This window comes from Mesocricetus auratus, unplaced genomic scaffold (assembly GCF_017639785.1).
Source record: "Mesocricetus auratus isolate SY011 unplaced genomic scaffold, BCM_Maur_2.0 Super-Scaffold_100019, whole genome shotgun sequence".
NCBI classification, from domain to species: Eukaryota; Metazoa; Chordata; class Mammalia; order Rodentia; family Cricetidae; genus Mesocricetus; species Mesocricetus auratus.
The window spans coordinates 34074098-34087619 of record NW_024429200.1 but is presented as its reverse complement, the minus strand read 5'-3'; the positions used below and the strand labels follow the sequence as shown (position 1 = coordinate 34087619).

The following is a 13522-nucleotide window of genomic DNA, read 5'->3' as shown; positions in this document are numbered from 1 at the left end:
GCGCCACCATCACCAGGCTGTTCCTTATTTTTCAACAATGACTTCTGTGGCCTGGGATTTTGTTTCTGTTTCTCATTTCTGGAAACAAAACTATTCCTAACTTATTTCGAATATGAACTTATCTCTTTGTTTCACTTGAAATTTCTCAGAAATGTCATACAACCTTTTTACCTAATTTATCCCTTATCTCCTTTCTCTGGAATTGACATTCTGTCTCTTGTATTTTGGATAAGTGCATCTCTACAAGTCATGCAACAGTCTCTAAGTGTCTTCCATGACAGCCCTTCTCCTTTCTCTGCCTACAGCCCCAGGGCCCTGAATACAGTAGTATGCCTCCTTCCTTCATGTCAAAAAGTCAGAAGCAGAGTTCTGAGATGGAATTTATATCTCTGTGTCTGCCTCTTGGATTTGTCTTCCTTCTGTCCACATTACCCCTTCCTCCCGTATGCTCTCTCCTACAGCTTTCATTCATAAAGCTTCAGTCATTTCATGTCATCCAATGATTCTCACATATGCATGTTTATCCACAGCCTGTCCGTGGTGCTAAAAAATCCCTTCCTCTCTCCTTCCTAAGTCCAGCTTCAGATCAGCTTGTCAAAAACCAAAGTCAAACGTCATCCTTCCAGATCCCCTTTTCATGGATATCTATTCTTCTCAGTTAAGGATGTCGCTATCCCGCCACACCATAAAATGCAGTCCTCAGTTTACCTCCTGTAGCTAATCTGTCATTAAGTTCTTTGGCTCAGAGAATGGCAATACCAAAAGAGGACATCTAGCCATTTGCCTGAGTTATTCATTATACAGCCTTCTTCTGCCACACCAGGAACGCATGAAAGGGTGTGTGTGTGTGTGTGTGTGTGTGTGTGTGTGTGTCTCGAGGCTGCACGTCTCTACAAGTATCTTGGTATTATGGAAACAGATGAGGACACTGTTATCCAAACAAAGAGACTAGAAGTTCTAAATATGAAAAAGATTCAACAGAAGCAAGAGTAAGGCACTTCAAATAAATGTGGCTTGGAGTAAGAGTGCTAAGGAAATACTTCTGGGAGGAGGTTTCAGTTTCTGTCCATTGTGGGGACACCAGACCTTGAGCAGAAACCCACTTCCCCTTCGGCCTGGGAGCAGGCATCTATGTAATGTTTACTGAAAATAATTCAGTGCTTTAGGGCTCAGATAGGGCTTGCTCACTGAAATACCATGCCTTTCACACCCCCTACGGCTAGATGCCTCTTCCTGTGGTGTCTCCCCGATTCTGGGGCCGGAGATTAGACCACCAGCCAGGAGGAAAGAATGGTATGTAGATGAATGGCAGAAGTCCTTAAAAAGGGAAGCCCCTTTTTCTTAGAGAGACTTCTCCTGAGAGCTCTCCTAAGCGGACTGGGGTCTCCTCCTAAGCTGACTTGGGAAGCATAAAGTTTTCTTAAAGCAACCAACCGGTCTCTGTGTCATCTATCCCTACCACCTCGCTACATTCTTGGATGCAGGCCGCACAGCAGGTGTGACAGTCCATGGCATTCCATTCGGTTAGAACTGGTGGCAGCAATCCTACTGTATGCCGGTAACAGCACACAATTCCATTCCTACCACTCATCACTGGAAATAATGCCATCAGCTTGAGAGGCAGGGTTCTGATTTTCCTCAGTGAGGAGCCAGTATGTGAGGACCTTCACTGAAACCTTCCACCGCATCACCCATCCTCACACCTCTTGTGCTCAGCATTATTCTGGGTGCCTGGGGTGTTCAAGGAACTTAAAGGCACATGATGTCACAACAAGAACCTATCAGGGTAGGGTGGTTCGCATGATAGCCCATCCACATCCAACAACACAACCAGAGAAGGCTTGCTGAGGGGTCTGTGTACCTCCACAGAGAGGCTTCACTGAGAAATAGAGGTTAACTGGCAAAATGGGAGGCTAGGAGTAAGCCTGTAGACAAGAAGCATGTCAAGTCTCAAGGCTGGGAAAAGAAATATCTTCCTTGTCACTTCAGAAAGACTAAGAACATGTATTTGGGCAGAATCACTCTCTGAATGTGCAGCTTCTGAACATTGTCAAGGGAGGCAAGGGGTGATAGGAGAGACCAAGGAGAACAAGCTATTGAATGCAGGAAGACGAGAGACAGAGCAAAGAGCATAAATCCTAAGCTTCAAGTAGGAGTTGCTAGTTCCCAGAGAGATGAGAAATGAAGGGATGCTGACACCTCTCATGAATTGTTTGAGATGAGAATGTTTTCTGTATGTTTAGCAATAACTCTGAACCTCTGCTGCCAGGGGGAGGCATACAGTAGGAAAGACAAATATTTCCTAACAGCAAAGGCATCTCATAACTATACGGAATAATCACTTTTGCAGGTCTGTTTGGCATAGGCCTGAAATCAAACTTGACAATAGAAAATTGAGGTCAAGGGAAAAAAAAGCCTTTTCCAGACAGTTTTGTTTTATCTTTGAGTTTGGAGGAAAAGTAAAGAAAGAGCGTGTCCTGCCTCCTACCATTTAAACTTCACTTAGACCTCTGTACTATGCTGTGCATACTTAAGAATCTGGATATTCAGGTTAGGTTTGAGCCAAAAGAATTTAGACCTAAAATTAATGTAAGTTTATGGTTTGGGAAAAAATGGGATATTTCCACACGAAATTCTGGCAACAGAAGTTAATTCACACTAAAAGTGTGGTAAATCCACTCTTTCAAAATCTCAGACCCTCTTACAATGTCCATGACAATCTTCAGCATCTATTAAACACACAGTTCTTTTGTTTACTGATTTTTTTTTTGTTTCCTAACATAGCTTCCTGGTCATTTAAAATTTGTCAATGTGGTACTGAGAACAAAACACACTTTCTCCTTTACTCATGGAAACACACTGAAGGAATAGCTGGGAGTCCAAATATTAATGTTAAACTCTTTAACATTTACAGCACTCCATACACAAGCAGGCATGGCAAGAGCATTGGTTAGTGCGAAGATGACTGTTAAACACTGAAGTACCACCCAAGAAGGTAGTGATGGGGCCAAGAAGCAACAAGGCAGACCTGAAGACCAGCCTGAGAGTCAAATGGACATCAATACTCATTTACAGAGACCCTAGCTGAGCATGCAGCTGACCACAGGGAGCTGCCCACAAGAGGTAGCCAGAGTTAGGTATGCCTGCGGTGTTCTAATTAGCCTTCCAGATTGCAGTTTGGCTTTTGTAGGTGACTGTTCTACCCAGAGGTGGAATGAACATGTAGGGGTCCATCTGGCATCTCAAGCCGGAAACTTTAATGCACTGTCTATATAGCTATTGATGTGTGCATCAGAGTGGTTGGCAAATACTCACAGTCGAGATAAAGGCCAGCCCACTAGGAAGTATATCAATATCTTCAGAGCCATTCTCTGCAAAACACAAAACAGAAAATAATCACAAAAACTGCATGCGTGGGGCCTTCAAAGAAGAAGTTCAGTGGCTCAAACTTTAGAGTTCTTTTGGAAAAGCATTGACTGTTTCAACTACTTATTTGGGAAACTATGGTAGTGTTCAGGAATCCCATATATGTAGCTGCTGGAATAGAACATCTGAGTCCATCTCCACAAGCATTAAAACTTGTCTTTAGGATTCCATTTTCAGGAGGAAGGTTCAAAGCAGCCTACCCTAGAAAAAGAAATTCATGCTTATTCTTTAATTATAACTTGCAGATGTTCCGAGAAAGTCTGCATTATTCCCCTCAAAGAGACTGATTCTCACATCTTGAATGAGATAATTTAGCCATCACTGAAAAATCTTCCAGCGAAGTCTCCCTGCCAAGTGTTCCACATTCTAGAACCTGTCAGACCCAAACGCTTACAACCACACTGAGGAATTACTCAATAGGTGATCTGTGTGATAATGATCATTCCTGGGATGGGCTGTGGCAAGAGATTCATCAGGAAGTGTTGGGTAAGTTCACTTCCTCCTTAAGATCCTTGAGCATTTTTCTGTGGAAAGAAGTATGACATGTGTGAGCAGTGATGGAGGGGAGGATGTGTTCCAGTAGAAAGAGGACCTCATAAGACACGGAGGAGGGGCTGATTCTGGAGGTGATGATTATCGAATGCAGCTACCTAGATGCTACATCAGAGCTCAGCCAAGTGCTCCTCGGAAGAGATGGCATTCACACTACTCCACTGTAAGGCAAGGTCTGTATTCTCGCCCCTTGAGCCTGGGCGAACTTAGAAGTTGCCCTAACAAATGGAACGGGATGACTATAATGCTATGTGACGTCCAAGGCTAAATGTCAGTCCCAGCTGCCCATGTGTAGTCTCTTCCTTCTCTTCTACCTTAGGTCTCTTCCTACCCCCCCTCCTCCCTCTCTGTCTTCTTCCCCATTTGTCCCTCAGCCCCTTGGGAACCCTGAAGTGAAATACAGAAGTCTGGTTTTTCGAAGCCACAGAGCACAGAAAGTAGGGAACATAAAAGATGGGGAGAAAAGCCAGAAGATCCCAGGTGGTTTGTTTCCAGCCTTTGACTCATCTTTGCTAATACAAATGCAACAATTGGACTTTCTTCTCTAAGCGGTCAATATTAAAGGAAAAATAACGAGGATTTTCTTTGTTTTGAGACTGGGTCTCCCTAGGTAGCCCAGGATAACCTTGCACTCATGATCCTCCTGCCTCAGCCTCCTGAGCACTAGAATTACAGATGTGTGTCACTATGTCCAACCCTGTTGTTCAGGGTTACCAAGTGTGGGGCCGTCTGTCACACAGCCACAATAATTGGAACACATGGGAAATGGTTACCTGGGGAAGTTGGTTACTACGTTGTCACCAGGCAATGGGGAGAGAATAGGGGGAATAGGACATGACAATGAGAACAAAACCAAAGAAAATGTAAATTCGAACTGATAGAATGGTGGGCAGCAGGCACTGACAACCAGAGACTGGGGAGAAACTAACCTCTAACTAGTAATGTAAAAACTAAAACTAGCCGGAGTTTCACAGTTCCTAAGCATTTTTGGCTCAACAAGATTTACCTATCTATGGTGTCCAGATGGCTTGAAAAGCTTGATGCTATTTCCATATGGAGTGAAATCCACACTGGGAAAACCCACACATCAAATAAAGCGATTTTCAGCATCACAGTTTGGTTACTTCTCTGATAATTCTCCCACCTCTCAGCCCTTCTTGGTTTCCTGTGGCCTTTATCTCTCACTCTGTTCTGAATATAGAATAAGGTCTGTTCGCCCTTGCCTGTTTCTCCAGGCAGAGCAAGCAAACAACCTAGTCCTGGGCTTTCAGTTTCCACCCCCATGCTCCTGATTGTCTAATCAAGTTATTTTTGCAAGTTCAGACTTCTACAATTGCCTGATACTAAACACACCACCCGGTTTCTCGTGTTCAACAGGTTTCAAACAGATCTAGAAGCTTCTTTCCTTCATATTTCCCATCTTACACTGGCAACGGATGGTATTTCTGTCCTCAGGTACTCAGAGCAGGGAACTTGGAGCTACCTTGCCACCTCCCTTTTCTTTCACCGCCCCCCAAAACATCACTTGCTTATCATATATGTCCTTTCAGGTGCCTACAATAGTTTCTTAATAGGTCAGCTTTGCTCTCCTATTCCATTGTCTGTACTGACTGACATTCATCTTCTAAACTACCAAGTTGACCCTATCATTACCTTGCTTAAAGTCTTCTAAAGGCCTGCTAGAGCGGCAGTATAAACCTCATGCTACTTGATATAGATTCAAATCTATTCACGCCTTGGCCTAGGTTCAGTTCTCCTTGATCCTGCCTTCCTGGATTCATCCTATCTAGGTATTGATGCTTCCTTGAGTAGTTTACGAGTCATTCATTTGTATACACACACACACACACACACACACACACCTTCCTCTTCCTCCTGGTTTAGACCTTTCTTATACCTTCCTTACTGAGCATGGGGCCACTAGTTCAGCTTTTCAAACCTTTCCTGGGTTTAGCATCTATCTTTATATGCAAATATTGTCTGTGTGTAACTCCATGATGACATTTTTCACACTGTGCCCCGTGGCTACTTGTTAATTTCCTGTTAGACCAAAAACTTCCTGGGAACAAGGCCTGGGTTTAATTCCATATTTTATCTGTGTATTCTACATAACACCTGCCTTTACATTGCAGACACAAGCTGTTTGACTTAATAAGTAAGCGTGTTAGTAATTTGAACTTTGTCTCAGTTTGGAGTTAAATGATATGAGTGTTATATCTGAGTAGAGATGTCCCAGTTTGTACAGATGTGATTAGATTTCACCTGCCCAAAGACATGAAAAAGAAACACGTTCAGGAGAAACATTACCCTTCATTCTGAATTCTGATCTTCACAGTTCTCTTCTGAGTCGGAGCTGTACCAGCAAAGGATGCTCCTGTTCACAATGGAGTCTCTATAGTGATGCCTGCCTAGAAATGCATTTTCCCTTACAGTATTTTCACCTTAAAAGGGTTCATCAGTCCACAACCCACATTGCAATTTAGTTTCTTTTCTAACAGTTATACAAGATAGTCTGAGTTGTATGATCTATGAGTTGCCTCCTTTTCTCTCCCAGATACCATTTTATATATCTCCTAGGATAGCCTGATCCAGGGGTGCTGTGTTTTTCTTGACTCTCCACCCCAGAGCATAGAGAAGTTTGCACTCCAAGGTGGAAAAGCAACACCAGCTAGACTGACAACATCCCCACCCTCCCACACCCTTGTCTACATGGAATCAACATGACAAGTCCCTGGCATCACAACAACAGGGAAACCAGTGGGAATGAGGGCTACAGAGCCCTGGCCTCTGAGTTCTCCCTTACACCTGTCAGTACACAGCTATGGTCAAAACCCCCAGTTCCATCCTTCTTGAAGAAGCACCTATTATATTTCAACCTATCAACCCTACTATGACTTGCTATCACTCCAATAATTTCTTTCTTTCTTCAATCATTCCCTGTAACTACCCCAATACAATACAGTGTCACTCTAAAAGTTTACTGTATGTAATTTTATATAGTTCATATAGATTATATACATTATATGTTTTCTATAAAATTACATGATATTTATATAATGGTATTAAAAAGATATATTATTTGCATAATTTTATCATTTCATACCTTGGGGAAATACCAGCTAAGTAAACAATTGGGATTCACTACGGAGTAGCAGCACATCTAAGAGACCAGGATAGTACAGATGGAAAGGAAAGCAGAAAGGTGCCAAATAGGAAACTGCAAACTTGATAATCCTGCTCACAAAAGGCCCTAATGCAGTGATCTCATATTTCAAGTATAGCTCTGGTTAGATGCCAAGTGACGTCACATACCTTTCTTGTTGAAAGAATTCTCAGTCCTCAGAGGATTGGAAAAAAGACGAAGTTAGGAAAAAGCAGAGGAGTGAGGTACTGAAGGAAGACTTATTTTACCTTTTGATCCGTACTGTGAACACACTAAGGAACACATTTACAGTCCCGGTACTTGGGAATCTGGGCAAGCAGGATTGCCATGACTTTAAGGGCCAGCCATGGCTGTACAGCAAGACTGTGCATGAATAAAATCAAGGGATGAGAAAAGAAGGAGGAGCAGGAAGGGATGGAAAGGAAAAATAAACAAACACAAAAGGAAGAGATTTTTTTTTCCCACTGATAAATTAACTTTGTAAGTTTGCTCTTAGCTAAGGCTGATGGCACAGGCTTGTAATCCCAGCTACTTGCAGTCCAGACAGGCAGATTACAAAAACAAGTATGGCTGAGCTATACAAAGAGTTCGAGGCTAGACTTTAAGGCTTGCCTGAAAAACTTAACAAGAATCTGAGTTGTAGATACAGAATAGGAGTAGGGTGCTTGACTAAATGTGCATGACGTTCTGAGTTGGGGCCCTGGTAAACCAAACACACACACACACACACACACACACACACACACACACACACACGTAAAAATAAATTAAATAACAAACAAAACCTGTCTACTTGTAGAGAAAATAAAATCAGAACTTCCTTTAGCTATGTGCCTGCTTCCTCTGTTAAAAGTCCTTCAGTTCCCCATGTTGTTGCATAAACCCTTCTACCATTAAATCGTTCGAGCTTCTGTCTAAGGTCTTCTTAGCTATCTCTACTTAAATATCTAGTCACCTTCTGTTGTTCAGTTTCCATTTAGTAAGCTTCTAGCTATTTACATTTTCTGTTGCATAAGACTTTTCTGGAATGCCTCTAATAAAAACATGTTGTCAGTGGATAGGAGATTATCCATCAACATTATATAACAAAGACTGCAAAGGCATGGAAAAAAACCATGGCAACCCAATCTAGGTGAGCATCTGGACCATCAGGAAATTAACTCGATCTCTCTATATGTCAGCTTCTTCCATGAGAAGCCCTGATAGTGTCATCTGTTTTATAGATCTGTGTCAAGAATAGAGCTTGCAAAGGAGGCACACCCCTTTGACATGGGAAAAAATAATCATCAGTATTGTCCTTCATTTCTTCTAAGCAAGTTTTCAAATATTAAGACTATGTGGGTAATCAGGGCATTGGCCTATGGCTTGCAGCATTAACTCTAGCTTTAGTTTCTCACATGTAGTTGACTTATATAATTTGAGAATTAGACTAGATATCAAAAATCCTCTAATCTAATCATCCCTCTAAACTGCTTGGCAAGTTCATGTTTTGAGATACATATGTGCAGTGAGAGAGAATATTACTCTTTAGATCAGTGGTTTTCAACATGTGCATTGTGACCCCTTTGGCAAAACTCTTATCTCCAAAAACATTTACATTGTGGTTCAAACAGAAAAATTACAGTTATGAAGTAGCAACAAAAATAATTTTATGGTTGGGGGTCACCACATCATGAGGAACTATATTAAAAGGGGTTGCAGTTATAGGAAGGTTGAGAATAACTGCTCTAGATAAAAGCATGTCGGGTGAATATCACATTACCTTACTTTTCATATTAAATTTAATCTGACCCAGTTTTAGAGGGATTTTGGTTTTGTTTGTTGTTGGTTAACAGGTGTGAATGTGGGTGCAAGCATGCATGCATATGTGCAAGTGCATGTGCCTCTGTGTGTGGGGGGGGTGTGTTTGTGTGCGTGCGTGTGTGTATGTCTTTGGTCATTTATTGGGGTTTGAACCCAGGGACTTATTTTATAAGCCTGATAAGAAACTGAACCTGAGTCACTACTGAGTGTCTGTTAAGACTTGTGTCATGATCCTAAAGTGCTGTGTCCTAAAGCCAAGCAGAATGTAGCTCTCCCACCACCAATCCCCTGTGGCCTGGTTAAATTCTATAACTTGTGTGTCATGCACGGGGTCCTTGTTTAGGCTGGAACACATAGAGCACAGGTCAAGTTTCTCTGAAGATAATCTTGCAAACTTCCTTCTGGCACTTGCTCCTTCCCAGAATGCTATGAGGTGGAGGACGGGGCCCCACCAATCTCAGAAATCCATATGTGCTATATGTGCTCATGCCTTCCCAGCAGAATCTCTTGAACACTTCGGTCTCTAAAACACCAAGGTCACTGAGGGGTTGTCTCATCCTTCTGGTCTCCACATGGCAGCATGAACCATTTCTAAGAGCATGGAACAAGGCTGGAGATGCAGCTCAGTTGATACAGGGCTTGTCTAGCCTGCCATTGTCCTGGATCCTGTCTATACCACCACACACACTGGATACTGTAGGGCACCCTAGGATGCCAGCACTTAGGAGGTGGAGGTAAGAGGGTGACAAGTTCAAGTTCATCTGTTTTTTTGTTTTGTTTTTGTTTTTGCTATACATTGTATCCAAAGGCAGCTTGAGATACTTCAGAAATGGTCTCAAAAGTCAAAACAACAGCAAAGAAAAGACAACATTATTCTCCTCTAGGAAAGAGGAAGAGGTGAAAAAGTAACAAAACCAAAGGGCTTCTTTTCTATTTTCTTTTTTAAAAAAATACATATGTAAAGAAAGAGAAAATACAAATTCACATGAAGAAATAAGCTGTGTTATCTCATACTAATAAGTAGGCTCCAGTCTTTGACCCTAGGGAGTTTACAATCTGATAATGAGAGAGAACACCAGCTCAGAAATAAACCATGTGGTAGGCGTGGAGTCAACTGAGTTTCAAAGTGCCCTGAGAGTGAGCAGGAGAGAGATGAATCTGACTTCAGTGAGCAACTGTGGGGGAGAAAATGGAGGGCATAACAAAGGTGAGAAAGACATGGAACGCATTCCTCGGACAGTGAGCAGACTGGGCTGGGTTTTTGTTTTTATTTCCTAGTAGCAAAACTGGAGGCTTGCAGCCCAAGTAAACACTGTAGCAGGGCCATATAGGTGAGGTCAATGGGAACCGAGGAGACTGCTGCCCACTGGTCCCCTGCGGAAGCAGAGGACAAAGAGGAAAACAATGGTCCTATGGGTTTTAAGTTAGCCTCTGGAGGATAATGGGCCAGCTGTGGGTTAAGGAGCCTCGGAGGGAATGGCAGGGAGTGTGAAGCTGACGTCCATAAAACCTGAATCTAAATAAACAAAACTGGCTTCAGGGATGGAGAAAGAAGACCTTCAGTTTGAGAGGCTAGAGATAAGGCTGCAGAGCTGAGACGGGTGTTTCTGAAAGACATCTAGGTAGGCTGGAAGTCTGAATATATTTGAGATGCACTTGCCAGAGAATGTAGAAAAGGATACATGAAGCCAAGATTGTCAAGAAAGGGGGAACTACAAAAAAAGGGTGGGGGTAGGAGGGCAGCATCCAAGAAGCAGCATGTGAAATTCATCAGATGACGGGAAATGCCCTTGTATGGGGTAGTCTGGGCAAAGTCATGCACAGAATCCACATCACCACGGAGCAATAGGGAATGAAATCATATAGCAGCCCCAGGGAAATGCTGACCAAGAAATGCTTGGTCCTGCCTTTTGCTTACCGAGTCCCTCAATCAGGTGGCAGTTCTGTGGTTCTATGAACTTCATTTCTCGTGATGCAGTAAGCTTTTCTCTGTAGAAGACAAAAATCAACACGGGGAGATCAGCACAGAGGTCAGAGGCCAGCATCCCAGCTCAATATGTGAACAGATGTGGAGGGCCTCTGGTCACTTTCCTCTTTTTGTGGATGGTGTAACAGATAAGCTGGCAACACCTTTGGCTTATACTTAAATAATATGACCCAAGTGAGTGCTGTGCCCACACAAGCTAACTTCGCAGCTATCACTGAAAGAATAAAACATGGTTTTATTCCAAATATAAGACCCCATTTAATGCTAGGCAGAAATGAACACCATTGTTCATTTATATGAACAAAACAACACCACATCATTTTTTAAGTATTATCTATTATAAATCTGCACTCTCTCCCTTTCATCTCCTCTTGTTTCCTTTGACCTTCTTCCTCTAGCAGGGGGACAAATATCCACATTTCTGTGAGGTCTCCAAGAAGTTCTAACTGTGTTCTTTTCAGCTAAGCTTATGCTGACTTACCTTAAAACGTGTATGTTCATTCGTGGACCTGACCACCACGATAGCTATTAGCCAACCTGCTTTTCAGCAGTGGTCTTATTTCTGCAGTGAAAGCATCCTTCTAAATATTAGGTATCACGTAAAATATTGGCTAAACTGTAGTCAAGAAGACTGAAGTTGGATTTATCTTTCGATCACTTTTAAGAAGCACTCTTTAGGTGTGTCTCTGTGGAGGCTGTGTTCATCCCCCGAGCTGTACCAGACGCAGGTGGGCATATGGCTGACCCCTCAATTTACTATCTGACAATTCTGTCGCTTGTTGTTTGGGGAGCAAGTGTAGCAATAAGCAGTCCCGGAGCTGGACTAGAAAGTGTTGCCAACAGACATCAGGTATCCGAACAGATTGCAGAAATGAACTGAGACCAGCTTTTCCCTACAGAAAGAGTATCAACAGGATGACAAGCAGAGGCCTTAGCCTCACCTAGGAATAAGGCTTTAAAAACTTTTTTAAAAAAAGTTCTTTCAGACCAAACTGACTTTGCTTGAGACAAATTCTGGGGTGGCTGTCCCTGCAGAATCTTCTACTTCAGAATGTCAACCACCCTCCAAGCCAGTTGCCTCTGCAGGGTTCAGCTTTCTTCCCGATTCCTGATTCATTCTCCAGTGTGGCACAGGTTCCAGAACCCAGCCCTCTCAGTGCCTGAGTCAGCTATAAATATCCAGCTGCTAGTATGGTCCCCTCCCCCAAGTTCAGCACTTCTAAAGGGCTTTAGTATTTCACAAGGGCAAGGTTTCAGAAGACCTGGAAAAGGTACCTAACCTTCAGAAATCAAACGTGGGCTTTCCCACCTTGGCAGCCTAGAAAGGCAAGCAGCCATCCCCTTTCCTAATGAGTGATTCTCAAGGGGAAGTTGAGTGGGTGGCACAGCTGCTTCCCACCCATTAAGAAGTTGGAAGAGTGGGTTGTCCTTAGCGAAACTTGGACCAGAAAGGAAAAAAAGAGCGGAGGACATCTCCATGGAGGTGTCCACTCACCTAAACGTCAGAAGCCTCTCCCCTATTAAGGCCAAGCTGGCCCCCAGCACGGTCAGCAACACTAGCTTCCCCATGACGTTTGGGTGCCTAGCGGCGAAGAGCAAGCCTCTGCCTAGTGCTGCTCCCGAGGGCTGGTGGAGGAGGACACTCTGTGGCCCCACCCACTAATCAGTCCCCTGTGCCCCGCCCGCTTGCTCTTCCTGGCAGGTACATGGGTCCTGTTCCAGGCAGCAGGCAGCAGTCCTGGAGTTTTTGCTCTCTCCTGCTCCAAGGCTCAAAGCCACTTCTCCGCTTGAGTTTCTAGAAAATTTTTGCTCTTGGGATTCAAGACCACTTTTGCCGGTGAGGTTCAAAGGCACCTTTGCTCTCTGATTCAAGGCCACTTTAAGGCGCGCATTCCAAGGCTACCTATCAGTGCTCAGAGTTCAAGGACACTTTTCTGCCTGGGATTTAGAACTCCAACACTCTAGTCACGGATCAGGAGCTGGTTACCTCTAGCTAAGGTCAGCTGAGCTCTAGGCCACTCCTTTTTGAAACTCACAGTTGGAGTCCTTTCAGGGTGAAGAGAGTTTGTTTCTTAAAGCTACAGAACATAATTAACTTCAACTCCACCAGGGGAGGAAGGTGGAGAGAGCTGCCTGGGAATCCGGAAATCGCTCCTGCAACCCCCTAAATGGGTAGAAAATCCTGAAAACCAAGATCCTTGACTCATCCTTCTCCAGACATCAGAGCTCTGGAATTTGACTCCAGACCTTCATGGTGCCTTCAGGGTACTGGACATGGCAAGAGTCCGAGTCCACCTGTTTAGGGACTGCAGGATGAGCCGAATACAATTAAAGGGGCATAGTTTCCGTGGGAGATTCTTGCTATTCTTTTCTGTGGACTGCAGGTCTTTGTGGTGAAGACTGCAGAGTTCACTCAGACCAAAAATACCGCTGGGGAGTCTGAAGGTTGCAGGACACTTCAGCAGTTTAGGGAACATTGCACCTTCAAGTATCATCTATTTTTTATTTACTTACAAGATCTAGTAGCAGCAGCATTCAGTAAAACAACAAAAAAGAGCAATTTTCTTGAATGTGAAGATTTCTTTCATAGG

General features: G+C 43.4%; 1 protein-coding gene across 1 annotated transcript in view; it reads right to left on the bottom strand.

Moving 5' to 3' along the window:
* The window catches only part of Pon3 (paraoxonase 3), a 35042-nt gene extending 22462 nt beyond the window's left edge, over window positions 1-12580 (bottom strand). Inside the window, exons 1-3 of the mRNA XM_005082911.4 lie at window positions 12427-12580; window positions 10863-10933; window positions 3316-3371 (exon numbers count right to left, since the gene is read on the bottom strand). Of these exons, the coding sequence (XP_005082968.1) occupies window positions 3316-3371; window positions 10863-10933; window positions 12427-12500 (201 nt within the window). The 5' untranslated portion in view covers window positions 12501-12580. The remainder of the gene's footprint in view (window positions 1-3315; window positions 3372-10862; window positions 10934-12426) is intronic.
* Window positions 12581-13522: the final 942 nt, after the last annotated feature.